Genomic DNA, 21,263 nt, shown 5'->3' on the forward strand with positions numbered 1-21,263 from the left:
CTTCTTGTTAGCAAGTGCCCATGTTGTTGGTGGGTGTTTCTCTGTTTCTCTCTTTATACACAAGACTATTTTCAAGAACATTTTCGGTTCTCTACCTCCACTAACCCCCCTAACCACCCCATATCTATTTTCTCTTTTCACAGCCAGTAAAAAAAAAGTTCTAAAAAGTATACAACTCTCAGAACATCAATATTTAATGGAAAGTGGGACTAATTTGAAAGTATCAGCATTTTAAGGCCATTTTGGCAAGACGTGTTTCAATAGCACATTATGGTTATTTATCACAAATCAAACGCAGTACATTGCTTGAAGACATTATTTTTCAAACTAATTATGACAGTCTTATTTCCTGCTGTTTTTATGTTTCTTTTATGTGTAAGTTTCCCCTCTGAAATCTGTTTTTCTTTTGTTTAATTCTGTGACACATTCTTCTGTTAAAATTCTAGGGTCAGAGGCCTCTAACTGCCAGTCATGTTTTCCATCAAGATTGTTGAATTAGCAGCTCACAGAATCTCACACTACTAAACAAAACAACGAAACACCCTATGCATATAAGTACCACAGCTTTCTTTGGTATTTGTTCAGAACGAAAATTCATTTGTATAATCTATCAAGCATGTAACAATGTGCTTTTGATGGTGAAAATTGTTTTATAAATATTAATAGGTATGTTTCTTTCACCCACTTTGTATAAAAAACGGCCTTTGTTCAAGATGAATTTTCTATAGAATTGAGGTTTCATTAATATGACATTGAAAATCTTAAGGTCCGGACCAAGCGCAGCACCTCTGAAAATGTATTTTGTATTGTTTGTTGTTTTACTAAATGAGAAAGCTAAGGGTTTAAGCAGGCAAGTTTATTTTATTGCCCTGCTGTTGACAAAGACATCAATCCATTTTTAACAGATCAGTTCAAGCAGTGCATTTAGAAGGGTCTTACAGGGGGAAATAAGCATCTAAGAATCAGTTAGTATTCAAGGATTAATCTACTCCTTTTGTGTAGCCACAGGTTTTTATTTCTTTGTTTGTTATTTTACTTTTTTTTTTTTGGTTTTCATGTTAATGGAATGCACTTTTTCTAAGTTTCTCCTTCACTATAAAACATGATACCTGTGTATCTATAACTTGGTTAACACAAGTGGATACAAGTGTGAGAATTGTGACTTAGCAGGGATTGGTAAACTTTTTCTGTCAAGGACCAGTTAGTAAATATTTGGGGGTTTGCGGGCCATACAGCCTCTATTGCAACTACTCACCTCTGCTTTTGTCTTGGGAAGGCAGCCATAGGCAATATGAACAAGGCTGTGTTCCAATCTGTTATCCATAAAAACAGGGCTGGCTTGAGGGTCTTAGTTTGCTACCCTTGGCTTAGATCTTCATTTGGAGCTGCTCTGTACTAATCTTTAGCCTTGGCCTTATGCACAGGTGTGATATCATTTGAGAGTCACCAACAGCCTGTTTTACCCTCATCTTTTAGGCAAAAATCTTGTTTTCTACTATTTATGATACCTAAAATGCCAACTATTAATATTCTTCCTTTGGGAAAATTCTTATTTATTCAGAAGATGGCTTTTTATTGAAAACCATGGGTAACCTGTACATGCGTAAAATATGGCTGACATTTGCTTAGATTTGCTTTAAACAGAAATCTCATATTATAAAGGAACAGATAACTTTTATTGTTAGGAAGAGAGGAGAGTTCTGTAGCCTGGGCTGCAGTAATGAGAAGCTCTTAAGTATAAAAAAGCATGTGCATATCAAAGGGTGGTGTGGTCATCTAATAACCTGCTAGGACCCACTGTCTAGGAAGCTAAGCACTTTGCATACAATCTCTCCTACCACCAACACCTAGAGTAGAACATACTCTGATCCCCATTGTATAGACAAGGCTTGGGTTTAAGAGAAGTTAATGTGCTGAGGGATGGCTGGCTAAAAAGTGCCAAGAGTTGTCATTTATACCCTGGTATTTTTGATGCCAGTCTACATTAAGTGGTCGAGTTCAAGGAAAAGCATTTAGATGGTACAACATTGTAGATGGTAAGACAGGAAAGCACTTTGTTTGGAACTATGTGTAATGGGAAAAACAAACATTTTTCTCCTACCAAATTCTCAACACAGAAGAACACTTCTTGGACCAGATATGTGAGTTTTTCCAACACTGACTAATCTCTGACACTAGCTAGGTATCCTACGATTCAATTCAGTTCTTTCACTATCTATCTGGAACAGATCCTATAGGTTAAGGGGTCAGTCTTATGGGACTGACTTCACTTTAGATGTCAGTTGTAAGACCAAGCCTCTGGTACTTCTGATGAGCCAGCTATAAATAGGGGGTTCTTAGGACTCTCTCCACGTGCCCCATCATTTACTAGAAAGGCTCTCAGAACCCAGGGAAGCACTTTACTTACTACTGCTGATTTATTATAAAGGTTATTTTATTTTTTATTTTAGTTTTTTAGAAAGGATATTTTAAATGATACAAATGAACAACCAGATGAAGAGGTAAATAGGGCAGGGTATGCATGAAGGGGTGACAAGCTTCCCTATACTCCACAGGTGAGCCACCCTGTAGCACCTCCCTGTGTTTGGCAACCTGTAAGCTCTCCAATCCCCTGGAGCTGAGAAATTTTTATGGAGGCTTCATTACATAGGGATGATCCATTATTCTTTCTGGAGCATGGAGGTGGGGCTGAAATTTCCAAGCTTCTAATCATAGTTTGGTCTTTATGGCGACCAGCCCCATATAGAAGCCTGTACCAAGACTTACCTTAGTAGAACAAAAGACTCTCCTATCTCCCAGAAAATTCCAAGGGATTAGGAGCTCTGCATCAGGAATCAGGGTCAAAGGCAAAATGTTAGAACACAAGATTCTCTTGGAACCCCTATTGCTTAGGAAGTCAAAAGGGTTTTAGAGCTCTGTGCCAGGAATTAGGGATGAAGACCAAAATAATATATTTCTTATTATAAATCACACTACCACAGTCTACTTTTAAAATATAAAACAGGTGTAACAAATGTGTCTAAAAGAATCCCTTTACATCCTTAAAGTTTTTCATCCCTTACCCACTAAATAAAGACTTAGGTCTTGAGGGTGGCAGTTTAATTAGAATCCCCTTTCTTAGCTCTTAAGTCCTCTAAATAAATTACTTCCTATTTAGGTAGTGTTTTTAACTTCCCAAAACACTTAGACATACATGCAATGATCCAATTAGGTTGTTTAGTTTTCTCTACAGAGAGCTAACAATTGGCCCAGGACCATTGTAGATATACACCCCTTTTATCTCATCATCACCGTCTTGGAGCTCTGCATTAACTGCAAAGTTCTGTCAAGATGGTTCCCTAGAGAGAACGTCATACCACAGAAAAGCATCCTCTGAAAATCTAGCTTTGCAGGCATTTAGTTGGGATTGCCTTTTGAACTTTGCGTACATACCCATTAATTATTCTCTCTCTGAAGCAGCTTGTAACTATAGTCCTTGTAAGGAGCAAAGGTCAGCTTGAAACTCTTTTGATTTACTTGATTATTGATCTCAACCAAGAATGCCTTTATTTGAAACTCTTCCCTTAGGAAGTCAATTTAATAACCTTTGTCCATTCATTTTGAAGGTGTCAGTTATAAGTAGTCTTGCCAATGAGTAATTGGGGAGCTAAAATTACTAATAAATTAATTAGAATGTATTTATAAACCTAGTGGAAAGCCAAGTATGAAGTTGCTTTTTTATTGATTATTATGCTGGTCATTAACTGCTGAGAAAATTCCACTGTAGCAAGCAGAGAATATTGGCCAATTCCTTTAGTAATTGTAGGATTCTGTCATTAAGCTTTCCATATTCTGGAAAGTAATTACTCATTCACTCCAGCTATTCACAGTGTGTGGACAAAGTGGTTGGGCATTTTGGGGCAAGACTAAGGATTTAAACAGATATTAACTTCCATATAAGTTTCTCTCTTGTCACTCAATGCTACTTTAAGTCATGTGTGGTCTGTGTATATACTTATAACAAGCATTCTTAGATGTTAGTATGCCGGTCTACACAGATACACAGATTTGTATCAGAGTGCTTGAATATTGTGGTAGGAAAACCCTCGGAGAAAACCCTCTACGTAGGGTCTCTAATGCCAAGATGCCATATACAGCCATGTTTTATTTTCATAAGAAGCAAGTAGAATTAGGAGATTATAGCCACTGCTTTTCAGTAAGTGAGAAGTGCTCTGCGGCTGTTTCCCTTTCAAGAGTCAGGTGCCTGTCAGCAATGCTGGAGGAGAATAGGTAGTATCTATAAATTATTGGTCAAAGATTCCTGGCTATCAATATCCCAAGTTAAGTAAAAGAACATTGGCCGGGCGCAGTGGCTCACACCTGTAATCCCAGCACTTTGGGAGGCTGAGGTGGGCGGATCACAAGGTCAGTAGATCGAGACCATCCTGGCTAACATGATGAAACCCCGTCTCTACTAAAAATATAAAAAATTAGCTGGGCGTGGTGGCGGGCGCCTGTAGTCCCGACTACTCAGGAGGCTGAGGCAGGCGAATCGCTTGAACCCGGGAGGCGGAGGTTGCAGTGAGCCAAGATTGCGCCACTGCACTCCAGCCTGGGTAACAGAGTGACACTCCATCTCCAAAACAAACAAAAAACCATTGGGATGACATGTCATCACAGAACACTAATTTCTACACTAAGAGAGATAATAAAAGGGGTCAGAACTCAGACACAAATAATGCCACCCTCTCCGCTGCAGTCTCTCCCTGATTGTATGTATAGGAGAGCTGTAAATCAAGGAAAGTGCCCTGTAGTCTATTTCTATCATGGAATGAGTTTTGCAGGGTCCAGGAGATTTCCACCAGCACCAGAAGCTGGAGACAATTGTGCAATAATGCCTGGCATCCTGGCATTGTAACTGACCAGTCTTGGTATTTTCGTGTCTTATAACTTGAATCTGAAGTGCCATAAGATGGTCCTGCACAGGCCAGGCGCGGTGGCTCATGCCTGTAATCCCAGCACTTTGGGAGGCCAAGGTGGGCAGATCACCTGAGGTCAGGAGTTCAAGACCAGGCTGGCCAACATGGAGAAACCCATCTCTGCTAAAAATTAAAAATAAAAAATTTAGCCGGGTGTGGTGACGCGTGCCTGTAATCCCAGTTACTTGGGAGGAGGAGGTAGGAGAATTGCTTGAACCCGGGAGGCAGTGGTTGTGGTGAGCCGAGATCGCGCTACTGCACTCCAGCCTGGGCAATGAGCGAAACTCCGTCTCAAAAAAAAATAAAGATGGTCCTGCACAGATCAAGGGCATGGCCCTAGTTTTAAGGATTGTTACTCCCATTTTTTCCAATTAAAAAACCAAGGCCCAGAGAAGAACTAGGTTATTTTATCAAGGTTGCAGAGTTAGTAATGTATGCTGGAAATTGCTAAAAGAATATATTTCAAGTGCTCTCCCACACCAAAAACAAAAACCAAAAACTATATGAGAAGATGGATGTGTTAATTTGCTTCAGTATAGTAATCATTTCACTGTGTTTAATTATTTCACTGTGTTAGGTGTATATCAAAACATGATGTTGTATGTTTTAAATACAGTTGTCCCTCAGTATATGCAGGGAATCGGTTCCAGGAATCTCAAATATACCAAACTTCATTCATACTCAATTCCTGCAGTTGGTCCTGCAGAGCCCGCGTATGTGAAAAGTCAACCCTCTTGGGCTTTACATTTTGAGAATAAAAACCACCTATAAGTGGACCCTCACAGTTCAAACCCATGTTGTTCAAGAGTCACGTGTATACAATTTGTATTTTTAATATATGTTACAGAGTTACTTAAGGATCAAATAAAGATCGAGTGATTCTAGCCTGGCATTCTTTCCACTAAATCTTTTGGAAATACTAGAGAGGATACTGATTCAATAAAAATTTCAATTCACCGTATCAAGAAAAGGACAAAAGAGGACAAAATAATTAATAGTATTGTTTAGTCTCTCTTTGCATAGAAGAGAAAGGTGATAATTAGTGGTTAAATACTAAAAATATATAATAAAAATGATGAATCAAAGCTGTATCTATGAAGCTGTGCCAGTCTGTAACTTTTGATGATTGATGGCAACTTTTGTTGTTATTCTATTGAAATGAGAACAACAGATACAAATTACTATGTTCTTTACTAGAACGTAAGTCCCTTGACAACAGGGACCAAACCCTAAAATTTAAAGGTCAAGAAAGCCACAGTAGCCACTCCTGCCTGTAGCATGAGAAAAAAAATGACAGCACTTACTTTCCCTTCTCTTGTACCTACCAGCCTGAAGAACTTAATTTATAGATCCTCAAGAGATATTCAAGTATGATTGTTTTCTTCTTTATTTAGTTGTCTGTTTTGATGCCAAGATAAACTTCGATGACAACGCAGAATTCCGACAAAAAGACATATTTGCTATGGACGACAAATCCGAGAATGAGCCCATTGAAAATGAAGCTGCCAAATATGATCTAAAATACATAGGACTAGATGGGAACATTGCCTGCTTTGGTAAGAAGCAGTTATATCAAAAGAATGCTTTGTGGATTTTTATAGAATTTAGGAACCCTTGATTTCTGAAATGTCATTTACCAAGAAGAAGTAAGCATACAAGTTTTTTTGTAGCTGAAAGGTCGTAGGAAACAATCCAAGTTTCTTCTCAAAGTTTGTTTTGATTAATGGTTACTGGGTTAAAGCAGAATTTCTCAACTCTTGCACTATTGAGAGTTTGGGTGGGATAATTCTTTGCTATCCTGTACATCATAAGATGTTTAGCATCCTAACCTCTAGATACTAGTAACAACCACCAGTTGTGATGACAGGTAAACCCATGTAAATCAATAAATTAAAATGAAAGTCTTCAGACAGTTCCAAATGACTGTGGTATACAAAAATCACCCCAGTTGAGAACTACTGACTTAAAACATCTCAGTTAAACTTTGCTTAGTAAAAAATTAGAACCTTTGCTGCTCAACTCAGTATTAATATGCTAGAACTCTTCTGAAATTTAGGTTTAAAACAAAATTCCTTTATCAGAGGAAATAGAAGAGGACATACACTTTAATCACTTTACTAAAGTTTCAGATTCTGTGATAACCAAATGATAAAATGGTTAATCCATTATGCTAGTTTATTAATAAAACAATTGATTTCATCACACTCATCTAAATTTGTGAAAATGGCTTCTCCAGCTGAGATAAGAATGAGGCTATAGAGGCAGTACAGCTTCTATTATTGTTCACAGCTTATAGTGCTCAGATTTATACGCTTCTGACTTAATTGCACAAGACTGTGTTTCTGGTAGAATCAATTCATTGTACTGGAAACTGAGGTCTTAATCTTAATGGAATTAAAATAAAAATGATTTGTAGCTCATTAAACCAACAATATCATTATATTCAGAACTGAAAAGACCTCATCCAAGAGTTTGCTGTTCAGTACAATAGAAAATGACATCCAATTACAAGTGATACCAAAAGCTCTTGCTTTGTATTGGCGCAATAACTATAATGTACCAGATCACTCACATCATTCTGATCCTGATAAGCTAATGCACTCTCAGTATTTGTAGGCATTTAGAAAGGGGAAATGTATATGGGTTTAAAACAAATTAAATACAGATTATTTATAGCCTCTGTAGGAATGTGCATGGTTTGACCACGTAGCAGCCTCAACATCTATGATTTACGCATTTCAAATTGTTTTAAGATTCTGTATAAACCATTTTTATTTGAGTTACTCCAAATTTAATTAGTCACAGTTCATAGGCTCTTCTAGGGAATTGGAGGGTCAGAAAAATGTGAGTTTCTGCTGTGTTCAGGAGATTTTTTTTTTTTCTATCTTGAGGAAAGTAATTTTATATCATTAAGCTTAAGAAGCAAAATAAGTGTAATTGATCAATAAAACTTAGCCCTGGAAAACAAGAATTTTGATGTTAAAACTCTTCACCTACTTTCTTAAGAAGGGCTCCTAAGATGTTGGCACATTTTGGTTCCAGTTTTAACGATTGGGTTGCTAGTGAGCATTGCTTATGTTAATTTGAAAAAAGAACAAGGGGATAGGAATATTGTTTTTGTGCTGTCATTTGTTCATTTGTTTCTAAGTTTATCCAGGTAACATTATATAAACATGCATGACTGTACTAAGTGTAAAAAGGTATAAAATCCCACTGAAGTTGGGACCCCTGTACTTCAATCCCAGAGATGCCACATTCAGAGGAGCGTATTCTCAGCAAGCAAAACATTAAGAGAATTCCATTCTTCATTCGCTGTTTCTTAAAGTATATTAAAAAGAATGTAATTCATAGGCCCTAGCAACTTCTCATAGCTTGTTTCTCTGCCTCCTGATTCTCTTAAGCTTACACTTTCCAGAACCTAAAACTTCCTTCTTTACTACTGGCCCAAATCGGTTACTTACTTAAAGCTTTCCTTCTTTCTGTTTCCCAGATTGATTTAACTTCCCAATACATCGTGTTCCTCATTCCCAAGTCTTTTTTGCTTCATTGTTTGCATATACACGTCCTGATTCTTTATCCTAAAAGTCTATGCACTAATCTGGTTTAATGGAATTCCAAACAGGACATAAATTGGCCTGGCAATAACAGAGTTCTCTCTTGGCAATATGGGGGAGGGAAAATGTTTATGGACCATTTCATGTTGCTAAATTTAGCCTGTCTTGTGTCCCATTTGCATTTCACAGTGAATGGTGCTGGGCTAGCCATGGCTACTTGTGATATCATTTTCCTTAATGGTGGGAAGCCAGCCAACTTCTTGGATCTTGGAGGTGGTGTAAAGGAAGCTCAAGTATATCAAGCATTCAAATTGCTCACAGCTGATCCTAAGGTAACCTTTCTTTTTGTAGGGAGATTATATGTCAGTTCAATTTCTTACCGTCAAGAGCTTACTTGTTCTTCCTGGTGAGAGTTGATAAGTCAATATGTGTCCTTTGCAGCCCCAGATGCAACTTCTATCTTTTTTTTGAGATGGCGTCTCCCTCTGTTGCCCAGGCTCAAGTACAGTGGCATGAGATCTTGGCTCACTGAACCCTCTATCTCCTGGGTTCAAGCGATTCTCCTTCCTCAGCCTCTTGAGTTGCTGGGATTACAGGTGCATGCCACCACGCCCAGCTAATTTTTGTATTTTTAGTAGAGACGAGGTTTCTCCATGCTGGTCAGGCTGGTCGAACTCCTGACCTCGTGATCCGCCCGCCTCAGCCTCCCAAAATGCTGAGATTACGGGCATGAGCCACGGCGCCCAGCCTGCAACTTCTATCTTATATTGCATTGGAATACATGATGATTTAACTCTCGTTTTGGGTAAAAGTCTTTATAAATAGCTCCTGGGATCTTACTTCAGAGGTTGTGTGTACAGTCCTGAGAAGTGGAAGGAAATAAAAAAGATACAGTGTGCCAGTGGAAACATTGGTTGGCATGAACTTTATTTGGGTAATTTACACAGAAGCGACTGGTCCTATGCTTACATGATTTAGAGGGAAGGTGTACTATGATTCCTTCCATAAAGATGCTGAAGGTATTACCAAATATTGAAAAATCTTAGGGTTATAGGATCATATATCACTGGGAAATAATGGCCCCACCTTCTTTTGTATGCTTTCTAATTTTTATCACTGACCATTAGTTTGTAACATATGCACTAAGTAGCAAGTAACTGTACCTGGCTTCATAGTTTCTATTGCTGCTTCACGTGCATCTTTTTAACTTGAGGGTAGCTGACTAGAATGTAGCTACTACACCCATGCTAGGGGCAGTGTGGGCATTCAATTAATATTTAATCAGCTAGTTTAGTAACCAAGTTAAATATCAGTATGCTTTGTTTTACCTGTAGATACTCAGTTGACTATAATGTAGTTTAGGTAGATGCTTATTACATAGAAAGACCGAAATATTTTGAAAGACTAGCGTACATGGTTTTCATTTCATTCTTTTAACAGGCCTGTGAAGTACGTATATGCCACAACAATTTGATATAAAACTTTTTCTCTATTTTTTTAATTACTTTTTTTAGAGACAGGGTCTCCTTCTGTCACCTAAACCGTAGTGCTGTGGTGCGATCATAGCTCACTATAGCCTCGATCTCCTGGACCCAAGCTATCCTCCCCGCACAGCCTCTTGAGTAGCTAGGACTACAGGTGCACACCACCATGGCTGGCCAATTTTTTTTTTTATTTTTTGTCTCGCCATGTTGCTCAGGCTGGTCTCAAACTCCTGGCCTCAAGTGATCCTCCTACCTCAGGCTCTCAGAGCACTGGAATTACAGGCATGTGCCATCACAATTGGCCTAAACTTTATTTGAGAATCATTTTCTCAATATTGTTAGAGTATCTAATAAATTGAGTTGGTTACTAAAATATCTGAAGATGTAGGAAATCTGAATCGTTACTAAGAAAATCATAAATGAAAATAATACCAGATTTTTAAAAAATGAAATGTGGTCTGAACTAAATATGGAAGCTTCCCATTAATAAATATACTGGCAATAGCCTGTTTTGTTTTGCATGCATAACATTTTGTCTTATATTGGTAGTACACTTGTCTGTTTTTCTCATGACTTAAATAGTTGGTGGCCTTATATTTTTGCTTATCTTTTCTTCTGACTCACAAAACAGACGGCAAGGTATTATTAGCACTTATTTTCAATTCTCCAGTGCCATTCAGGAATAGCAAAGTTATTGAAGTTCGAAGGCAGCCAGCCATGAGGAAGGTATTCGCCAAAAGAACAATGTTTCCACTTACATAAGCGCTTTGTTTTCATTGGTTTGGTAGAAATACCTATCAGTGGCTCTCTAATCATGTATTAATTCACTTATTCTTTCTTCCTACTGCTTTCTAAGGGAAGAATCATTTTCCTCCCAGAGATTCCCAAACCAATTGAAATCTGTAAATACCAAGAGACACAGCTCCTTAAGCTGCTCGAACCACAAAGTACCCAGAGGACAGACAACTGTAATAAAATACTGAACTTCCAGCGTCTGCTGAAACTCTGTGCAAAGAATAATAGAGAGTCTTTGAAAGATGAAATCTACCAGGACAATCATTGGATTTCGCTGAAATAGCTTTTCTTAGTGCCTCACCTCAAATTTTAATTTTGTAAAACCTATAGGGTGGGGAGGGAGAGTGGAAAAATTACTGTCAGAGCCATTTTTTCCTTTTTAAAAAACTATTCTCTTCCAAAATTTTGACTTTCTGGAATATTTTCAAATGCTTGGATTATTTCAACTTTTTTTTGAGATTAGCTGTCATCTTGGGTAGATAAAGGTATGTGGGAGTTATTTTATTTTTCTCATGCTATATCAGGAAAATGAATGCACAGCTCATCTCACAGTACTTTTTCCAAATCTTGAAATTTCAAAACCGGTTAAAAAACATAGAAATGTAATGAGTATTTTCAATCCTGGCTTCGTTTCACAAAATTTAGAGAACAGAACCTAAAAAATAGTATAGATGAGTTGATGTGATTTTGCAAGGAAACTGGCTGTAGTTTTTGGCAGTAATTATTTCGTGTCCACATGCCCAAAAGTAGAGGTTCCTGAGAGCCCAAAGCTAATTATTTCAAAGGTATCGAGTGTCTTGTTAGATAAAATGATTAGTTAGTTGAATACACAGAAAGTCAAAATTACAGAACACCAGTTTTTGTTAAACTTTTATCAACTGATGTTAACGACTGCTTATTTGCAGTATGTCAAAATAATTCTGTTGATTAGTAAACACAACGTCATTGAATAAAAATATTACAGGTTGACATATATTTCCACTCATGATGTCAGTCATAGAGCGGAAAATGTTACTTCTTTTGCTTGACTGTTAACCCAAATGCTGATTTTCACTTGGACCTAACACAAGTATCTCTATAACTAATGTGTTTCTTATTATTTTTATCGTATATATGAAATGAAGTTCCTCTACCAAGCTGAATAAAACAAGAGTCTTTTCAAGATAAACTCACTTACTGAACTGAATTCATATGAAGTGTATCATTAAATATTTTATAATTCTCTTATCTTCCAGCTGAGCTTGAGATGAGAGAAAAGTAATAGAGTTTGTTCTGCTGGTGGTCTTCATCATTTTGATTTAAAGAATTCTAAGCATTAGTATTCTTTAAATCAAAAAGAGGAAAAATAATATAAAATAGGAAATAGAAGTAGGGTTTTGTGGTTTTCTGTTAAGAATTGGAAGACATTTAAAAGAAAAGCGCTGTATAGAATGTTATCCTTGGGTTTTTGTTTTCCAAATTATACCCTGGTTTCTATTTTAGTTCTGAACTTAGAATTCCAAAGGTGTAGCAAATGTAACAAACTTTTGTGTAAGTTTGCGTTCACTTACACAAAACACCTTGTGTTCACTTACATGAAACATCTTGTGAAGTGAATACAAGGAAAGGACACTTGGCACGAATCTCCCCAGTGACCCCAACTCTGTTGGCCAAAGATAAACAAATCTTTTGCTCTCTGAGGGCCTAGTTTTGAAAAGCAAAAGTACATGATTGGCATTAGTAAAGGCACCTCATTGGATTTGATTGTACTTCCTGGTTTAGATCCAACTTTGAGTCATATTTTCAAAGCCCTTGAAATATCTATGAAGAAATGTGCTACCTAAGCACCAAGGACAAGTTGAAGAATGGAAGGGACTCTTAGTGGGATTCTCATGCCAAACTGCCTGGGTTCCAGTATTGTCTTTACCACTTACTGGTTGTGGGACCTTGGGCCCACTATTTAACTTCTGTGTGCCTTGATATCCTCATTTATAAAGTGCTTAACCTCAGAGGGTTGTTTTGTTACACAAATTGAGACACACATGCACACTTGCCATTTAGAGGGAAAATAATTTCATATGACAGTATCATTTAAAAAATTTAATAAACTTTTATTAAAGTATAATCTACATACAGAACAGTATACAAATTTTAAGTATACAGCTTGATGAATTATTACAAAGTGAACATATCATCTAACCTCCAGCCAGATCGAGAAATAGAACATGGCCGGGCACGGTGGCTCATGGCTGTAATCCCAGCACTTTGGGAGGCCAAGGCGGGCGGATCACACGAGGTCAGGAGTTCGAGACCAGCCTGGCCAAAATCGTGAAACCCTGTCTCTACTTAAAATACAAAAATTAGCCGGATGTGGTTGCAGGTGCCTGTAATCTCAGCTAATCAGGAGGCTGCGGCAGGAGAATTGCTTGAACCCAGGAGGCAGAGGTTGCAGTGAGCCAAGATCGCACCATTGCACTCTAGCCTGGGAGATAAGAGTGACACTTCATCTGAAAAAAAAAGAAAAAGAAAGAAAAGAAAAAGAAATAGAAATAGAACATAACAGGGATCCCGGAAGCCTCCTCGTGCAGTCCCCATCATTTTCCTACCCTGCTTTCTCTCCAAAGGTAATTTCTTTTCTTTTCCTTTTTTTTTTTTTTTTTTTTTTCCTTCTGACTTTTAGCCTCCTGAGTAGCTGGGACTAAAGGCATGTGTCACCATGCCCGGCTAATTTTTGTATGTTTAGTAGAGATGGGGTTTTGCCTTGTTGCCCAGGCTGGTCTCGAACTCCTGACCTCAAGGGGTCCTCCTGCCTTGGCCTCCCAAAGTGCTTGGGTTATAGGCAGGAGCCACTGTACTTGGCCCTCAAAGGTAATTTCTAATATCACAGATTTGTTTTGCCTATTTTTAAACTTAGTATCACTGGAGTCATGTACTGTATACTCTTTTGCATTTGTTATCTTTTACTTTACTTTTGCTACTCGTTAGTCTTTTCAATTTTAGTCATTCAGTTAAGTATGAGGTATTATCTCATTATGGCCTTTCTGTCATGACTAATGGGGTAGAGCACCTTTTCACGTATTTATTAGCCATTTGAATATACTCTTTAAACTTCTGTTGCCTCATCTATGGACATGAAAATAATACCCTAAAACATTGTTTTAAGTATCAACTTGCAAACCTTTCTAAAGCACAGTGAAAACTTTAGTTTTTGATATTTTCTGAGTGTTTCATTCCATTATCACTTCCAAAACTTAGATTTAGAATAAATGCACATCTACAGAAATGGGAGGTGTCTGATACAGGTTCAGTGATAATCAGTGTTACTGCATGTGTTGTTTTGAAATTGACATGCAGATGGAAGGTGTAAGTGACTCAGTAGCTTACAATGATTCTCTGCTCAGACAACCAAGGAAACAATTTAATAAAGGGAGGATTGAATTCATGTTTGCAAGAAGAACAAAATATCATTTGTTATAAATTTGAGAAGAAGCCAGCTATTTTTGTGCTCTATGGTATATGCTTCAGAAACTTCAGAATGTGAAGCCAGAGAAGTAAAACTGCATGCCATATTTTCAGTATCAGGTATATGCAAATGCCTTACATTTTAATAAATATATTTTAGGATTTACTTGTGCTGTCTCATATTTTTAAATTATTGCACATTTAGAGTTTATTTAAGCACAAAGAAGAATATCCTGTTTTCTTTCAGATACATGCTTATAACAGAGGCACGGAGCTGTTTAAACATAAACTGAGGTGCCATAAAATTGTTAAGAGTTGATTTGAATAACCAGTGATTCACAGGTTGAGCAGCTCCAAACCAAAAGTGCTTCCAGGGCTCCATCAAAAGAACGTAAAGGGACGATTTTTATAGGGCAAACACGAAAGTAAAGCAAAGAAAATATTGGATTGGTTACAGTTATCCTGTTGCCTTATTTGGTCTATCCTGCTGGAAAGTTCTAGTTATGTAACCGTAAGTTAGATAACTAGAACTTTCTGCTTCCAATTGGTTAGTTTTAAGTTAAGTTTTTCTTTAACATGGGCATTTACAAGAAATAGCTCAAGTTTTGTTTATGTCTGCAAATCAAGCAGAGTTAAGATCACTTATGAGGCCTAACTAGCTTTGTCTGCTTGGAGACTCTTCAGGTCTGGTGTCCATTTTAATTATTGTAACAAAGCAAAACCCATTTCATTACACACGACATGTATTTGCTGAAATAGCTTATCTGCAAGCGATTGTTTTCTTGGTAGGGCAATAGAACTCTTGTAGGAATTTATTTTCGAATACAGTGCTCAATACTTTATACAACGCGAGCATTATTTTTGAAACGACTACCCTGCATTTCTATTCTTGCAGACTTGCTTGAAAATATTTTTTTTTCCGTATAGAGTGGAAAAGATTAAAATTCCAGGCAGCCATTCTTTCTAGTGGTAGTCGACCTGATAGTCTAGTCTGTTAAGAATGATAAAATTAATTTTGTGTTGATGAATTTGCAGCTGGTCATTTAGTCTCCACTTCCACTTAGAATAGCTCCTTATTTAGGGGCAGTCACTCTGCATAAGCTAGAGGATGGAAAACCATCTACCACTCTGGGCCCTTTTCTTTTTTCCCCTGGCAGTAGTTTTCCCACTGTCAGGAATTCATAAATGTTGATTTTTGCATATCTTTTCCTGATGTCCAGTTAATTAAAATTTCCAATAATGTCTGGCCCTCCTTGCCCACCTCACGCTTGTCCGTTTTACCTGCCAATACTTCTCAGTAATAAGTGGGTCCTGGTGACTGCATTTGGTTTTGTATCTTCCACATAATCAGTGTATCTGCTAGCTACCACATTTTCAAACCATCCCTAATGGAACACTCAAAATCTATTTTCATGCTCCTCACTGACATACCCTCAGAAACAAATCGAAAATAAGATTTTTACTCTTTACTGTGTCTTCAAAATCCAGATTTTAATGCACCCTAGTTTGTTTTATAGTAAGTGACTTAAAGAATTTAACAGATTTGGGGCTTAGTAAATTTTGTCGTTAGTCCCAGCAAGCTCAGGAATTGATTATGAGTCGTTTGTGTAGATGCCTTTGTAGACTGTTAAAGAGAAATGGATCATGAATCAAAGTATAATGCCATATAGTTTGGAAAAATATATAATTATTAGAAGAGTTAGGGTTGTTGTTTTCCTTAATGTTATTGCATCGAGAAAAGAAGGAATTGAATGCAACAATTAGAAAACAGTGCATTTCTCAGAAAGAAAATCAATAGTGGTCAAGAATAATGTCAAGAATCTCTGCATCTTAAGAATAATCTTCTGTGGCAGGGCATCTGAAAGTTGTACTATTATTATTTTTGAGATGTTACTTTACAATTCAGATAAAGCCTGGTAAAGGTATCATTAGATGTGGGTAGTGAACTTGGGAAAATCATTCAGAACAAGGCTGAAATCCTTTTGACTGTGAAGGTCTCTGATTCCTTTCAGAGAAAGGATAGTATAGTAGAGGTGAGATGTAGTATAGTAGAGGTGAGATGTAGTCTTGTGGGATGTGCCCAAAGGATTGAGGAGATTGCAGATACTATGAGTCCTTTTTTTCCTCCTTCCATGCTGCCCCACCCACTGTCAGAGAATTAGGAATTAGGAAAGATGGTCTCATTCCTAAACGAGCAACATGTCCATATGGGCTTGCCTAAGAAATTGGCTCGACTTAGTAGTTTGTTAAATAGTCTTTTGTCTTTGTTTTAGGGCATTGTATAAATAGTAGTCCCTTTTCCTAATTATTAAAATAAGGAAAAACAAAACAGAAAATGATAAGATAGATTACATATATATATTTATATATACCTTTTTAAAAAACGTATATATACACACACTAGTTTTGACAAAACTAGACTTGTATCACATAATTGACAACATTATATAGTCTGCTTTCTTTCGTTTTTTCATGTCTGTTTTACCTGTCCTGGTACAGTTCTTTATAACATTTTCAGTGGTGGAATGGTATTTATTGGTTTGGATATACAAGTTTACTTAACCTAGTGCTCTGTTATTTTATATTCAGGGTGTTTCAAGTTTAAAATAATGCTGTGAACCTCCTTGTACTTGTAACTTTACATAAAGCTGGGATTATTCGTGTAAGATAAATTCCTAGAAGCGTAAGGGTCAAAACGTATGCAGATTTTAAGGTTTTCGCATGTATCGCTGAATTTCCTCAGTAATAGTTGAAGGACCTGTGGAGGGCTAACTTCAGTGAGATGAGTGCCCATTTATTTTCTCATGTCTTGTGATTCTTTACTAACAGGAGAGGTAGCATTTTTTAATCTTTTTCTTTTATTCAGCAGTTTTAATGCCTCTTTATGACTTGCCATTTCATATTTTTTGTCTAGTTTTCCATTATTACGTCACTCTCACAGTGATTTAGAATACAAGACTCTGTGTGTGTGTGTGTGTGTGTGTGTGTGTGTGTGTGTGTGTGTGTCTGAGATCAAGGGAATGGGTAGTTTTATATATGTCATCACTCATGTTTTCCTGCATCCTGACTCTTGTCTTTAAATTTGTTTATATAAATTTTGATGATGTCTCACTATAATAAAGTATGTATACTTGAAATACTTTTGTGTAGAGTATATTGAGATCACCTCATGCCCGTTAGTGTTTTTTACTATGATTTCCTTAGTTTCCCCGAAACTTGTTTTAAGACTTTTAAAATTTGTCATTTCATAAATCAACATACCATGGTACAATTTCAAGTAAAAGATGGTATTCCCCCCACCCCCCCACAAAGGGAACAGTTCTCCCGGTCTGTTTAAAGCAAAATGAATATTAGGATCAGAAGTGACATGTTCCTCTAGTTATTAATAGGATTCTTATTTATTTCCAAGGAATACTTTTAAAGTGTTGGAGGAATTTCACTGTAATCTAATCTACATTGTTTTCTCTTAGTATTCTTAGTATAGTTGATCATTATTTGCTTATTCTGTATTTTGAAATTTGCCTGTGTGCTAAGATTAATTTGTACTCTAAAAGTCATTTGTAATTCCACAGCACTTTCAAGGTCATTCAAGGGAATGTGCATAGTGGTGAAAAATTTTAGTCACCCAATGCACATGTTCCCAAATGAGATCAAACAAGGCAATCCTCTACCTTCTTGTTTCAGCTTTCATACTGTAAAACGTGTCCTTTTGCAGTCTATTTATGGCCCTGTTTTTTGCATTTTTTCCTTTTTTGTGTGTATGATTTCACTGTTGGCCCCTAAGCATAATGTTGAATGCTTTCTAGCGTTCCTAAGTGTAAGAAGTCTGTGATGTGCCCTACAGAGAGCATACAGGTGCTAGATAAGCTTCATTCAGGCGTGAGTTATAGTGCTCTCGGCCACGAGAAGCAACGATATATATTAAATAAAGTGTCCTTAAACAGAAGCATACTTAAAACAAAAGTAGGAATTGATCTGCTGATGAAAATATTGTGACTAGAGGCTCCTAAAAATGTAACTGTGTATTTCCCCTAAGAACAATGGTTGAGTATTTTTAATTCAGTGGTTATAGTGACTGTATAGACCATAACTACTGTGGATAATGAGAATTGCCTGGGTAGTGTTTTGGATAATTATGAGCAGCTTTTCTTAGATTATATGATAGAGACACCTTTCCTCCCTCCCTCCCTCCCTCCCTCCCTCCCTCCCTCCCTCCCTCCCTCCCTCCCTCCCTTCCTTCCTTCCTTCCTTCCTTCCTTCCTTCCTTCCTTCCTTCCTTTTTTCTTGTCTGTCTGTCTCTTTCACAAGGTCTCATTCTGTCACCCAGGCTGGAGTATAGTGGTGCAATCGCAGCTCACTGCAGCCTCGGCCTCCTGGGCTGAAGAGACCCTCCCACCTCAGCCTCCTGAGTTGCTAGGACTGCAGGTGCATGCCACTGCACCTGGCTAACTGAATTTTTTTTTTTTTTTTTTTTTTTTTTTTTTTTTTTTTTTGTAGAGACAGGGTTTGTTGCCCTGCCTAGTCTCAAACTCCTGGGCTCAAGCGGTCTGCCTGTCTTAGCCTCCCAAAGTGCTGGGATTACAGACGTGCGCCACAATGCCAAACTGAGACACTTTTAAAGAAAGGACAATCAGAAACCCCCAGTCTAAATGTAAAGTAAAATATCTTTTCTTTTCATAGTTTACTTGTTCCCCTAAAGGAAGGATTTGATTATGAGAACCTTTAGGATATGCCAGTAATGGCTTTTTAGACATATTGCCTTTATAGCTATGGAATGATTAAAGTTTGAGGAAATTTTAATTAGTTTTTCAACATTTCAGTTAAGAATGATTTCCTTACAAAATTAGGTTATTTTCACTTTATGTTTTTGAAAGTTTTTTTATATCAGATAATGATCACTGTTTCACCTTTACAAATTTACATTTCCTACTAAAAGTGAGATATTTTTTAAAATTCCCTAATTGTATTCCTGTAATACAACCACTATTATAATTTTAAAAAATTTTCTTCCAACATTATCCATCATTGCCTGATGAACATCTTCTCATGTTGTTAGTCTTCCTGATCATCATTTTCCTAGCAGTATTAAATAATGGACCTTTTTATTTAGATATTTATTTAAAGAAGCCTAATATATCAGATCTCTTTCAAAAAGCATGCGGAACTTTGTAAACCAGATTTGCTTAGAGCGGGGTATGATACAGTCAGCAATCAAATATAATAGTAACAAGTATGAAGAGCTTTGTTTCACAGTAAGCCATAAGACTTAGAGAAGAAAAAGAAAAGCTTTGGGGTACATAACAGTTTTGTAACAATAAAAAAGGGAAATCAACATAATTCAGGACCAAGCTACATATTTTTTATGTATTTTATACATTTACTACCTCTGTGGACTTCTAATTTGAGTTAGTTTTAATTATCTCAGAATTAATGGTGAGTCATTTATTAATATTTGATACAGTCCCTCCGAGTTGCTAGGATGCTAAACTACCTAAGCATTCCAGAGGTGGCCGAATGCACCTTCCCGGTTATTCAGTTTAATATCTTCCTGTTCAGTGTCTTCCTGGTATATTTAGGTCAGCAGGGTTAGGAGGACTCAAGAATGAGACTTGCTACTGGTCAGAAAATGAACTCACCTTTATTTTTCCATTCTCTTTCTTGCTAGAATCCTCAAATCAATTATTTTACTAAAACCCTCTTAAGATTCCACTGATTTCTCTGTGCATTCGCACTAAACTTTCTGTCTTTGTAAAGCAGTAACACACTCCAGGTGAACTTCTAAATTAACTATGTTTTTCATCTTTATAACCCTCATCAGATGTGTCCTTGGGGATAATTTGTGCCCATCTCCTTTTTCTTTTTCATGTGATATTTACAATTTACAGTCCTCACCAGTGAATAATCTCTTTATTCATTCACTTCTTTTTAAAAATTCTGTAAAATTGCTCAGAAATATTGTATTTTGTTTGCCGCCTTCCCCATCCCCACATTTCTTGTTGCTTTTTGCTCCATATTCTTTAAAAATAACCAAGGTATAGAGCTTTCTTGAATTTTCTCCCCATTCATGGTTTTTGTTTTATTCAACTATTGTATACTTCATTATCTGTAGCCCCTATAATGGTACACAGAACATGATAGATGCCCCAAAAATATCTTTTCAGAACAAATTCATATTGTCAGCCTGTTTTTTAATTTCCATATAAGTCATCTAGCTGAATATTCTCAGCCAGGAAGAAAAGCATAATAAGTTAATGAGTTGCCCTTCTGAAACGGTTCAGTTTCCAGGCTAGATGCCAATGCCATGTGTCTGGCAAGATTGTAATACAGTGGGGCAGTCTGGTGGGGGCCATAATGTAGGACTGGACTTGTTCACCAGGGTCAGGCAAGCATTGGAAGGAAGGACCTCTTTGCGGAGAGTGGGATGAGGTTCCATCCAGCAGCCAGAGGCAATGAGTACAGGAAATGGTTGGTTGTACAGGAAGGATTGTGGCAGCAGGGAGGGGGCCTTATCCGAAAGCAACATGTTAGAAGATAGCCAGAGCACACACAGAGGGAGGCAATTCTCAAACAACATATAAGTAATTCTCTTAACAAATAGCCAGTGCCACCAACCTCACCCTGTAGTGCAGGGGCCAAACTGCATTCATGGCAAACCTCCTGTAAGCCAAAGTTTGGTTCTAGAAAGACTCAAGTATCAGCCAGGAGCTCAGTCATAGGTACAAGTCAGGGTGTCAACCATGAGGTCAAGATTCATTATACAGCAAGAATGACTTGACTAGGGGGGTGTTCTCCAGTATGTCAGGGGGCAGCTCTACAAAGACCCCTTTGTGAAATCAGTTACTAGTTCCCCAGATCACAGAATGACTAAACTGGATTAAAAGCCATTTAGAAACATCAGCCAAACAAGAATATATTAAGTGTCAGCCCTGCCAGGCATTCTTATAGGCACTGAGGATAAAGCAGTGAGTGAAATACATCTCGTCTTGCTCACCTGTGTCATTTTAAAAGCCAGTGAGTAACTAATAAAAAAA

The 21,263-nt window shown here is 37.3% G+C and overlaps 1 protein-coding gene across 2 annotated transcripts in view; it reads left to right on the top strand.

Annotated features, from left to right (window-relative positions):
- SUCLG2 (succinate-CoA ligase GDP-forming subunit beta) overlaps positions 1-21,263 on the top strand; it is a 300,875-nt gene that overhangs the window by 178,492 nt on the left and 101,120 nt on the right. The window contains exons 8-10 of one of the 2 annotated variants that reach the window (XM_007984921.3): positions 6,353-6,514; positions 8,702-8,844; positions 10,853-11,114. In XM_007984921.3, coding sequence (XP_007983112.3) covers positions 6,353-6,514; positions 8,702-8,844; positions 10,853-11,074 — 527 coding nt within the window. In that variant the 3' untranslated portion in view covers positions 11,075-11,114. Of the gene's footprint in view, positions 1-6,352; positions 6,515-8,701; positions 8,845-10,852; positions 11,115-21,263 lie in introns of those variants that run through there. The other variant, XM_007984920.3, reaches the window with a different exon arrangement.

Source organism: Chlorocebus sabaeus, chromosome 22, assembly GCF_047675955.1.
Source record: "Chlorocebus sabaeus isolate Y175 chromosome 22, mChlSab1.0.hap1, whole genome shotgun sequence".
Lineage (NCBI taxonomy): Eukaryota > Metazoa > Chordata > Mammalia > Primates > Cercopithecidae > Chlorocebus > Chlorocebus sabaeus.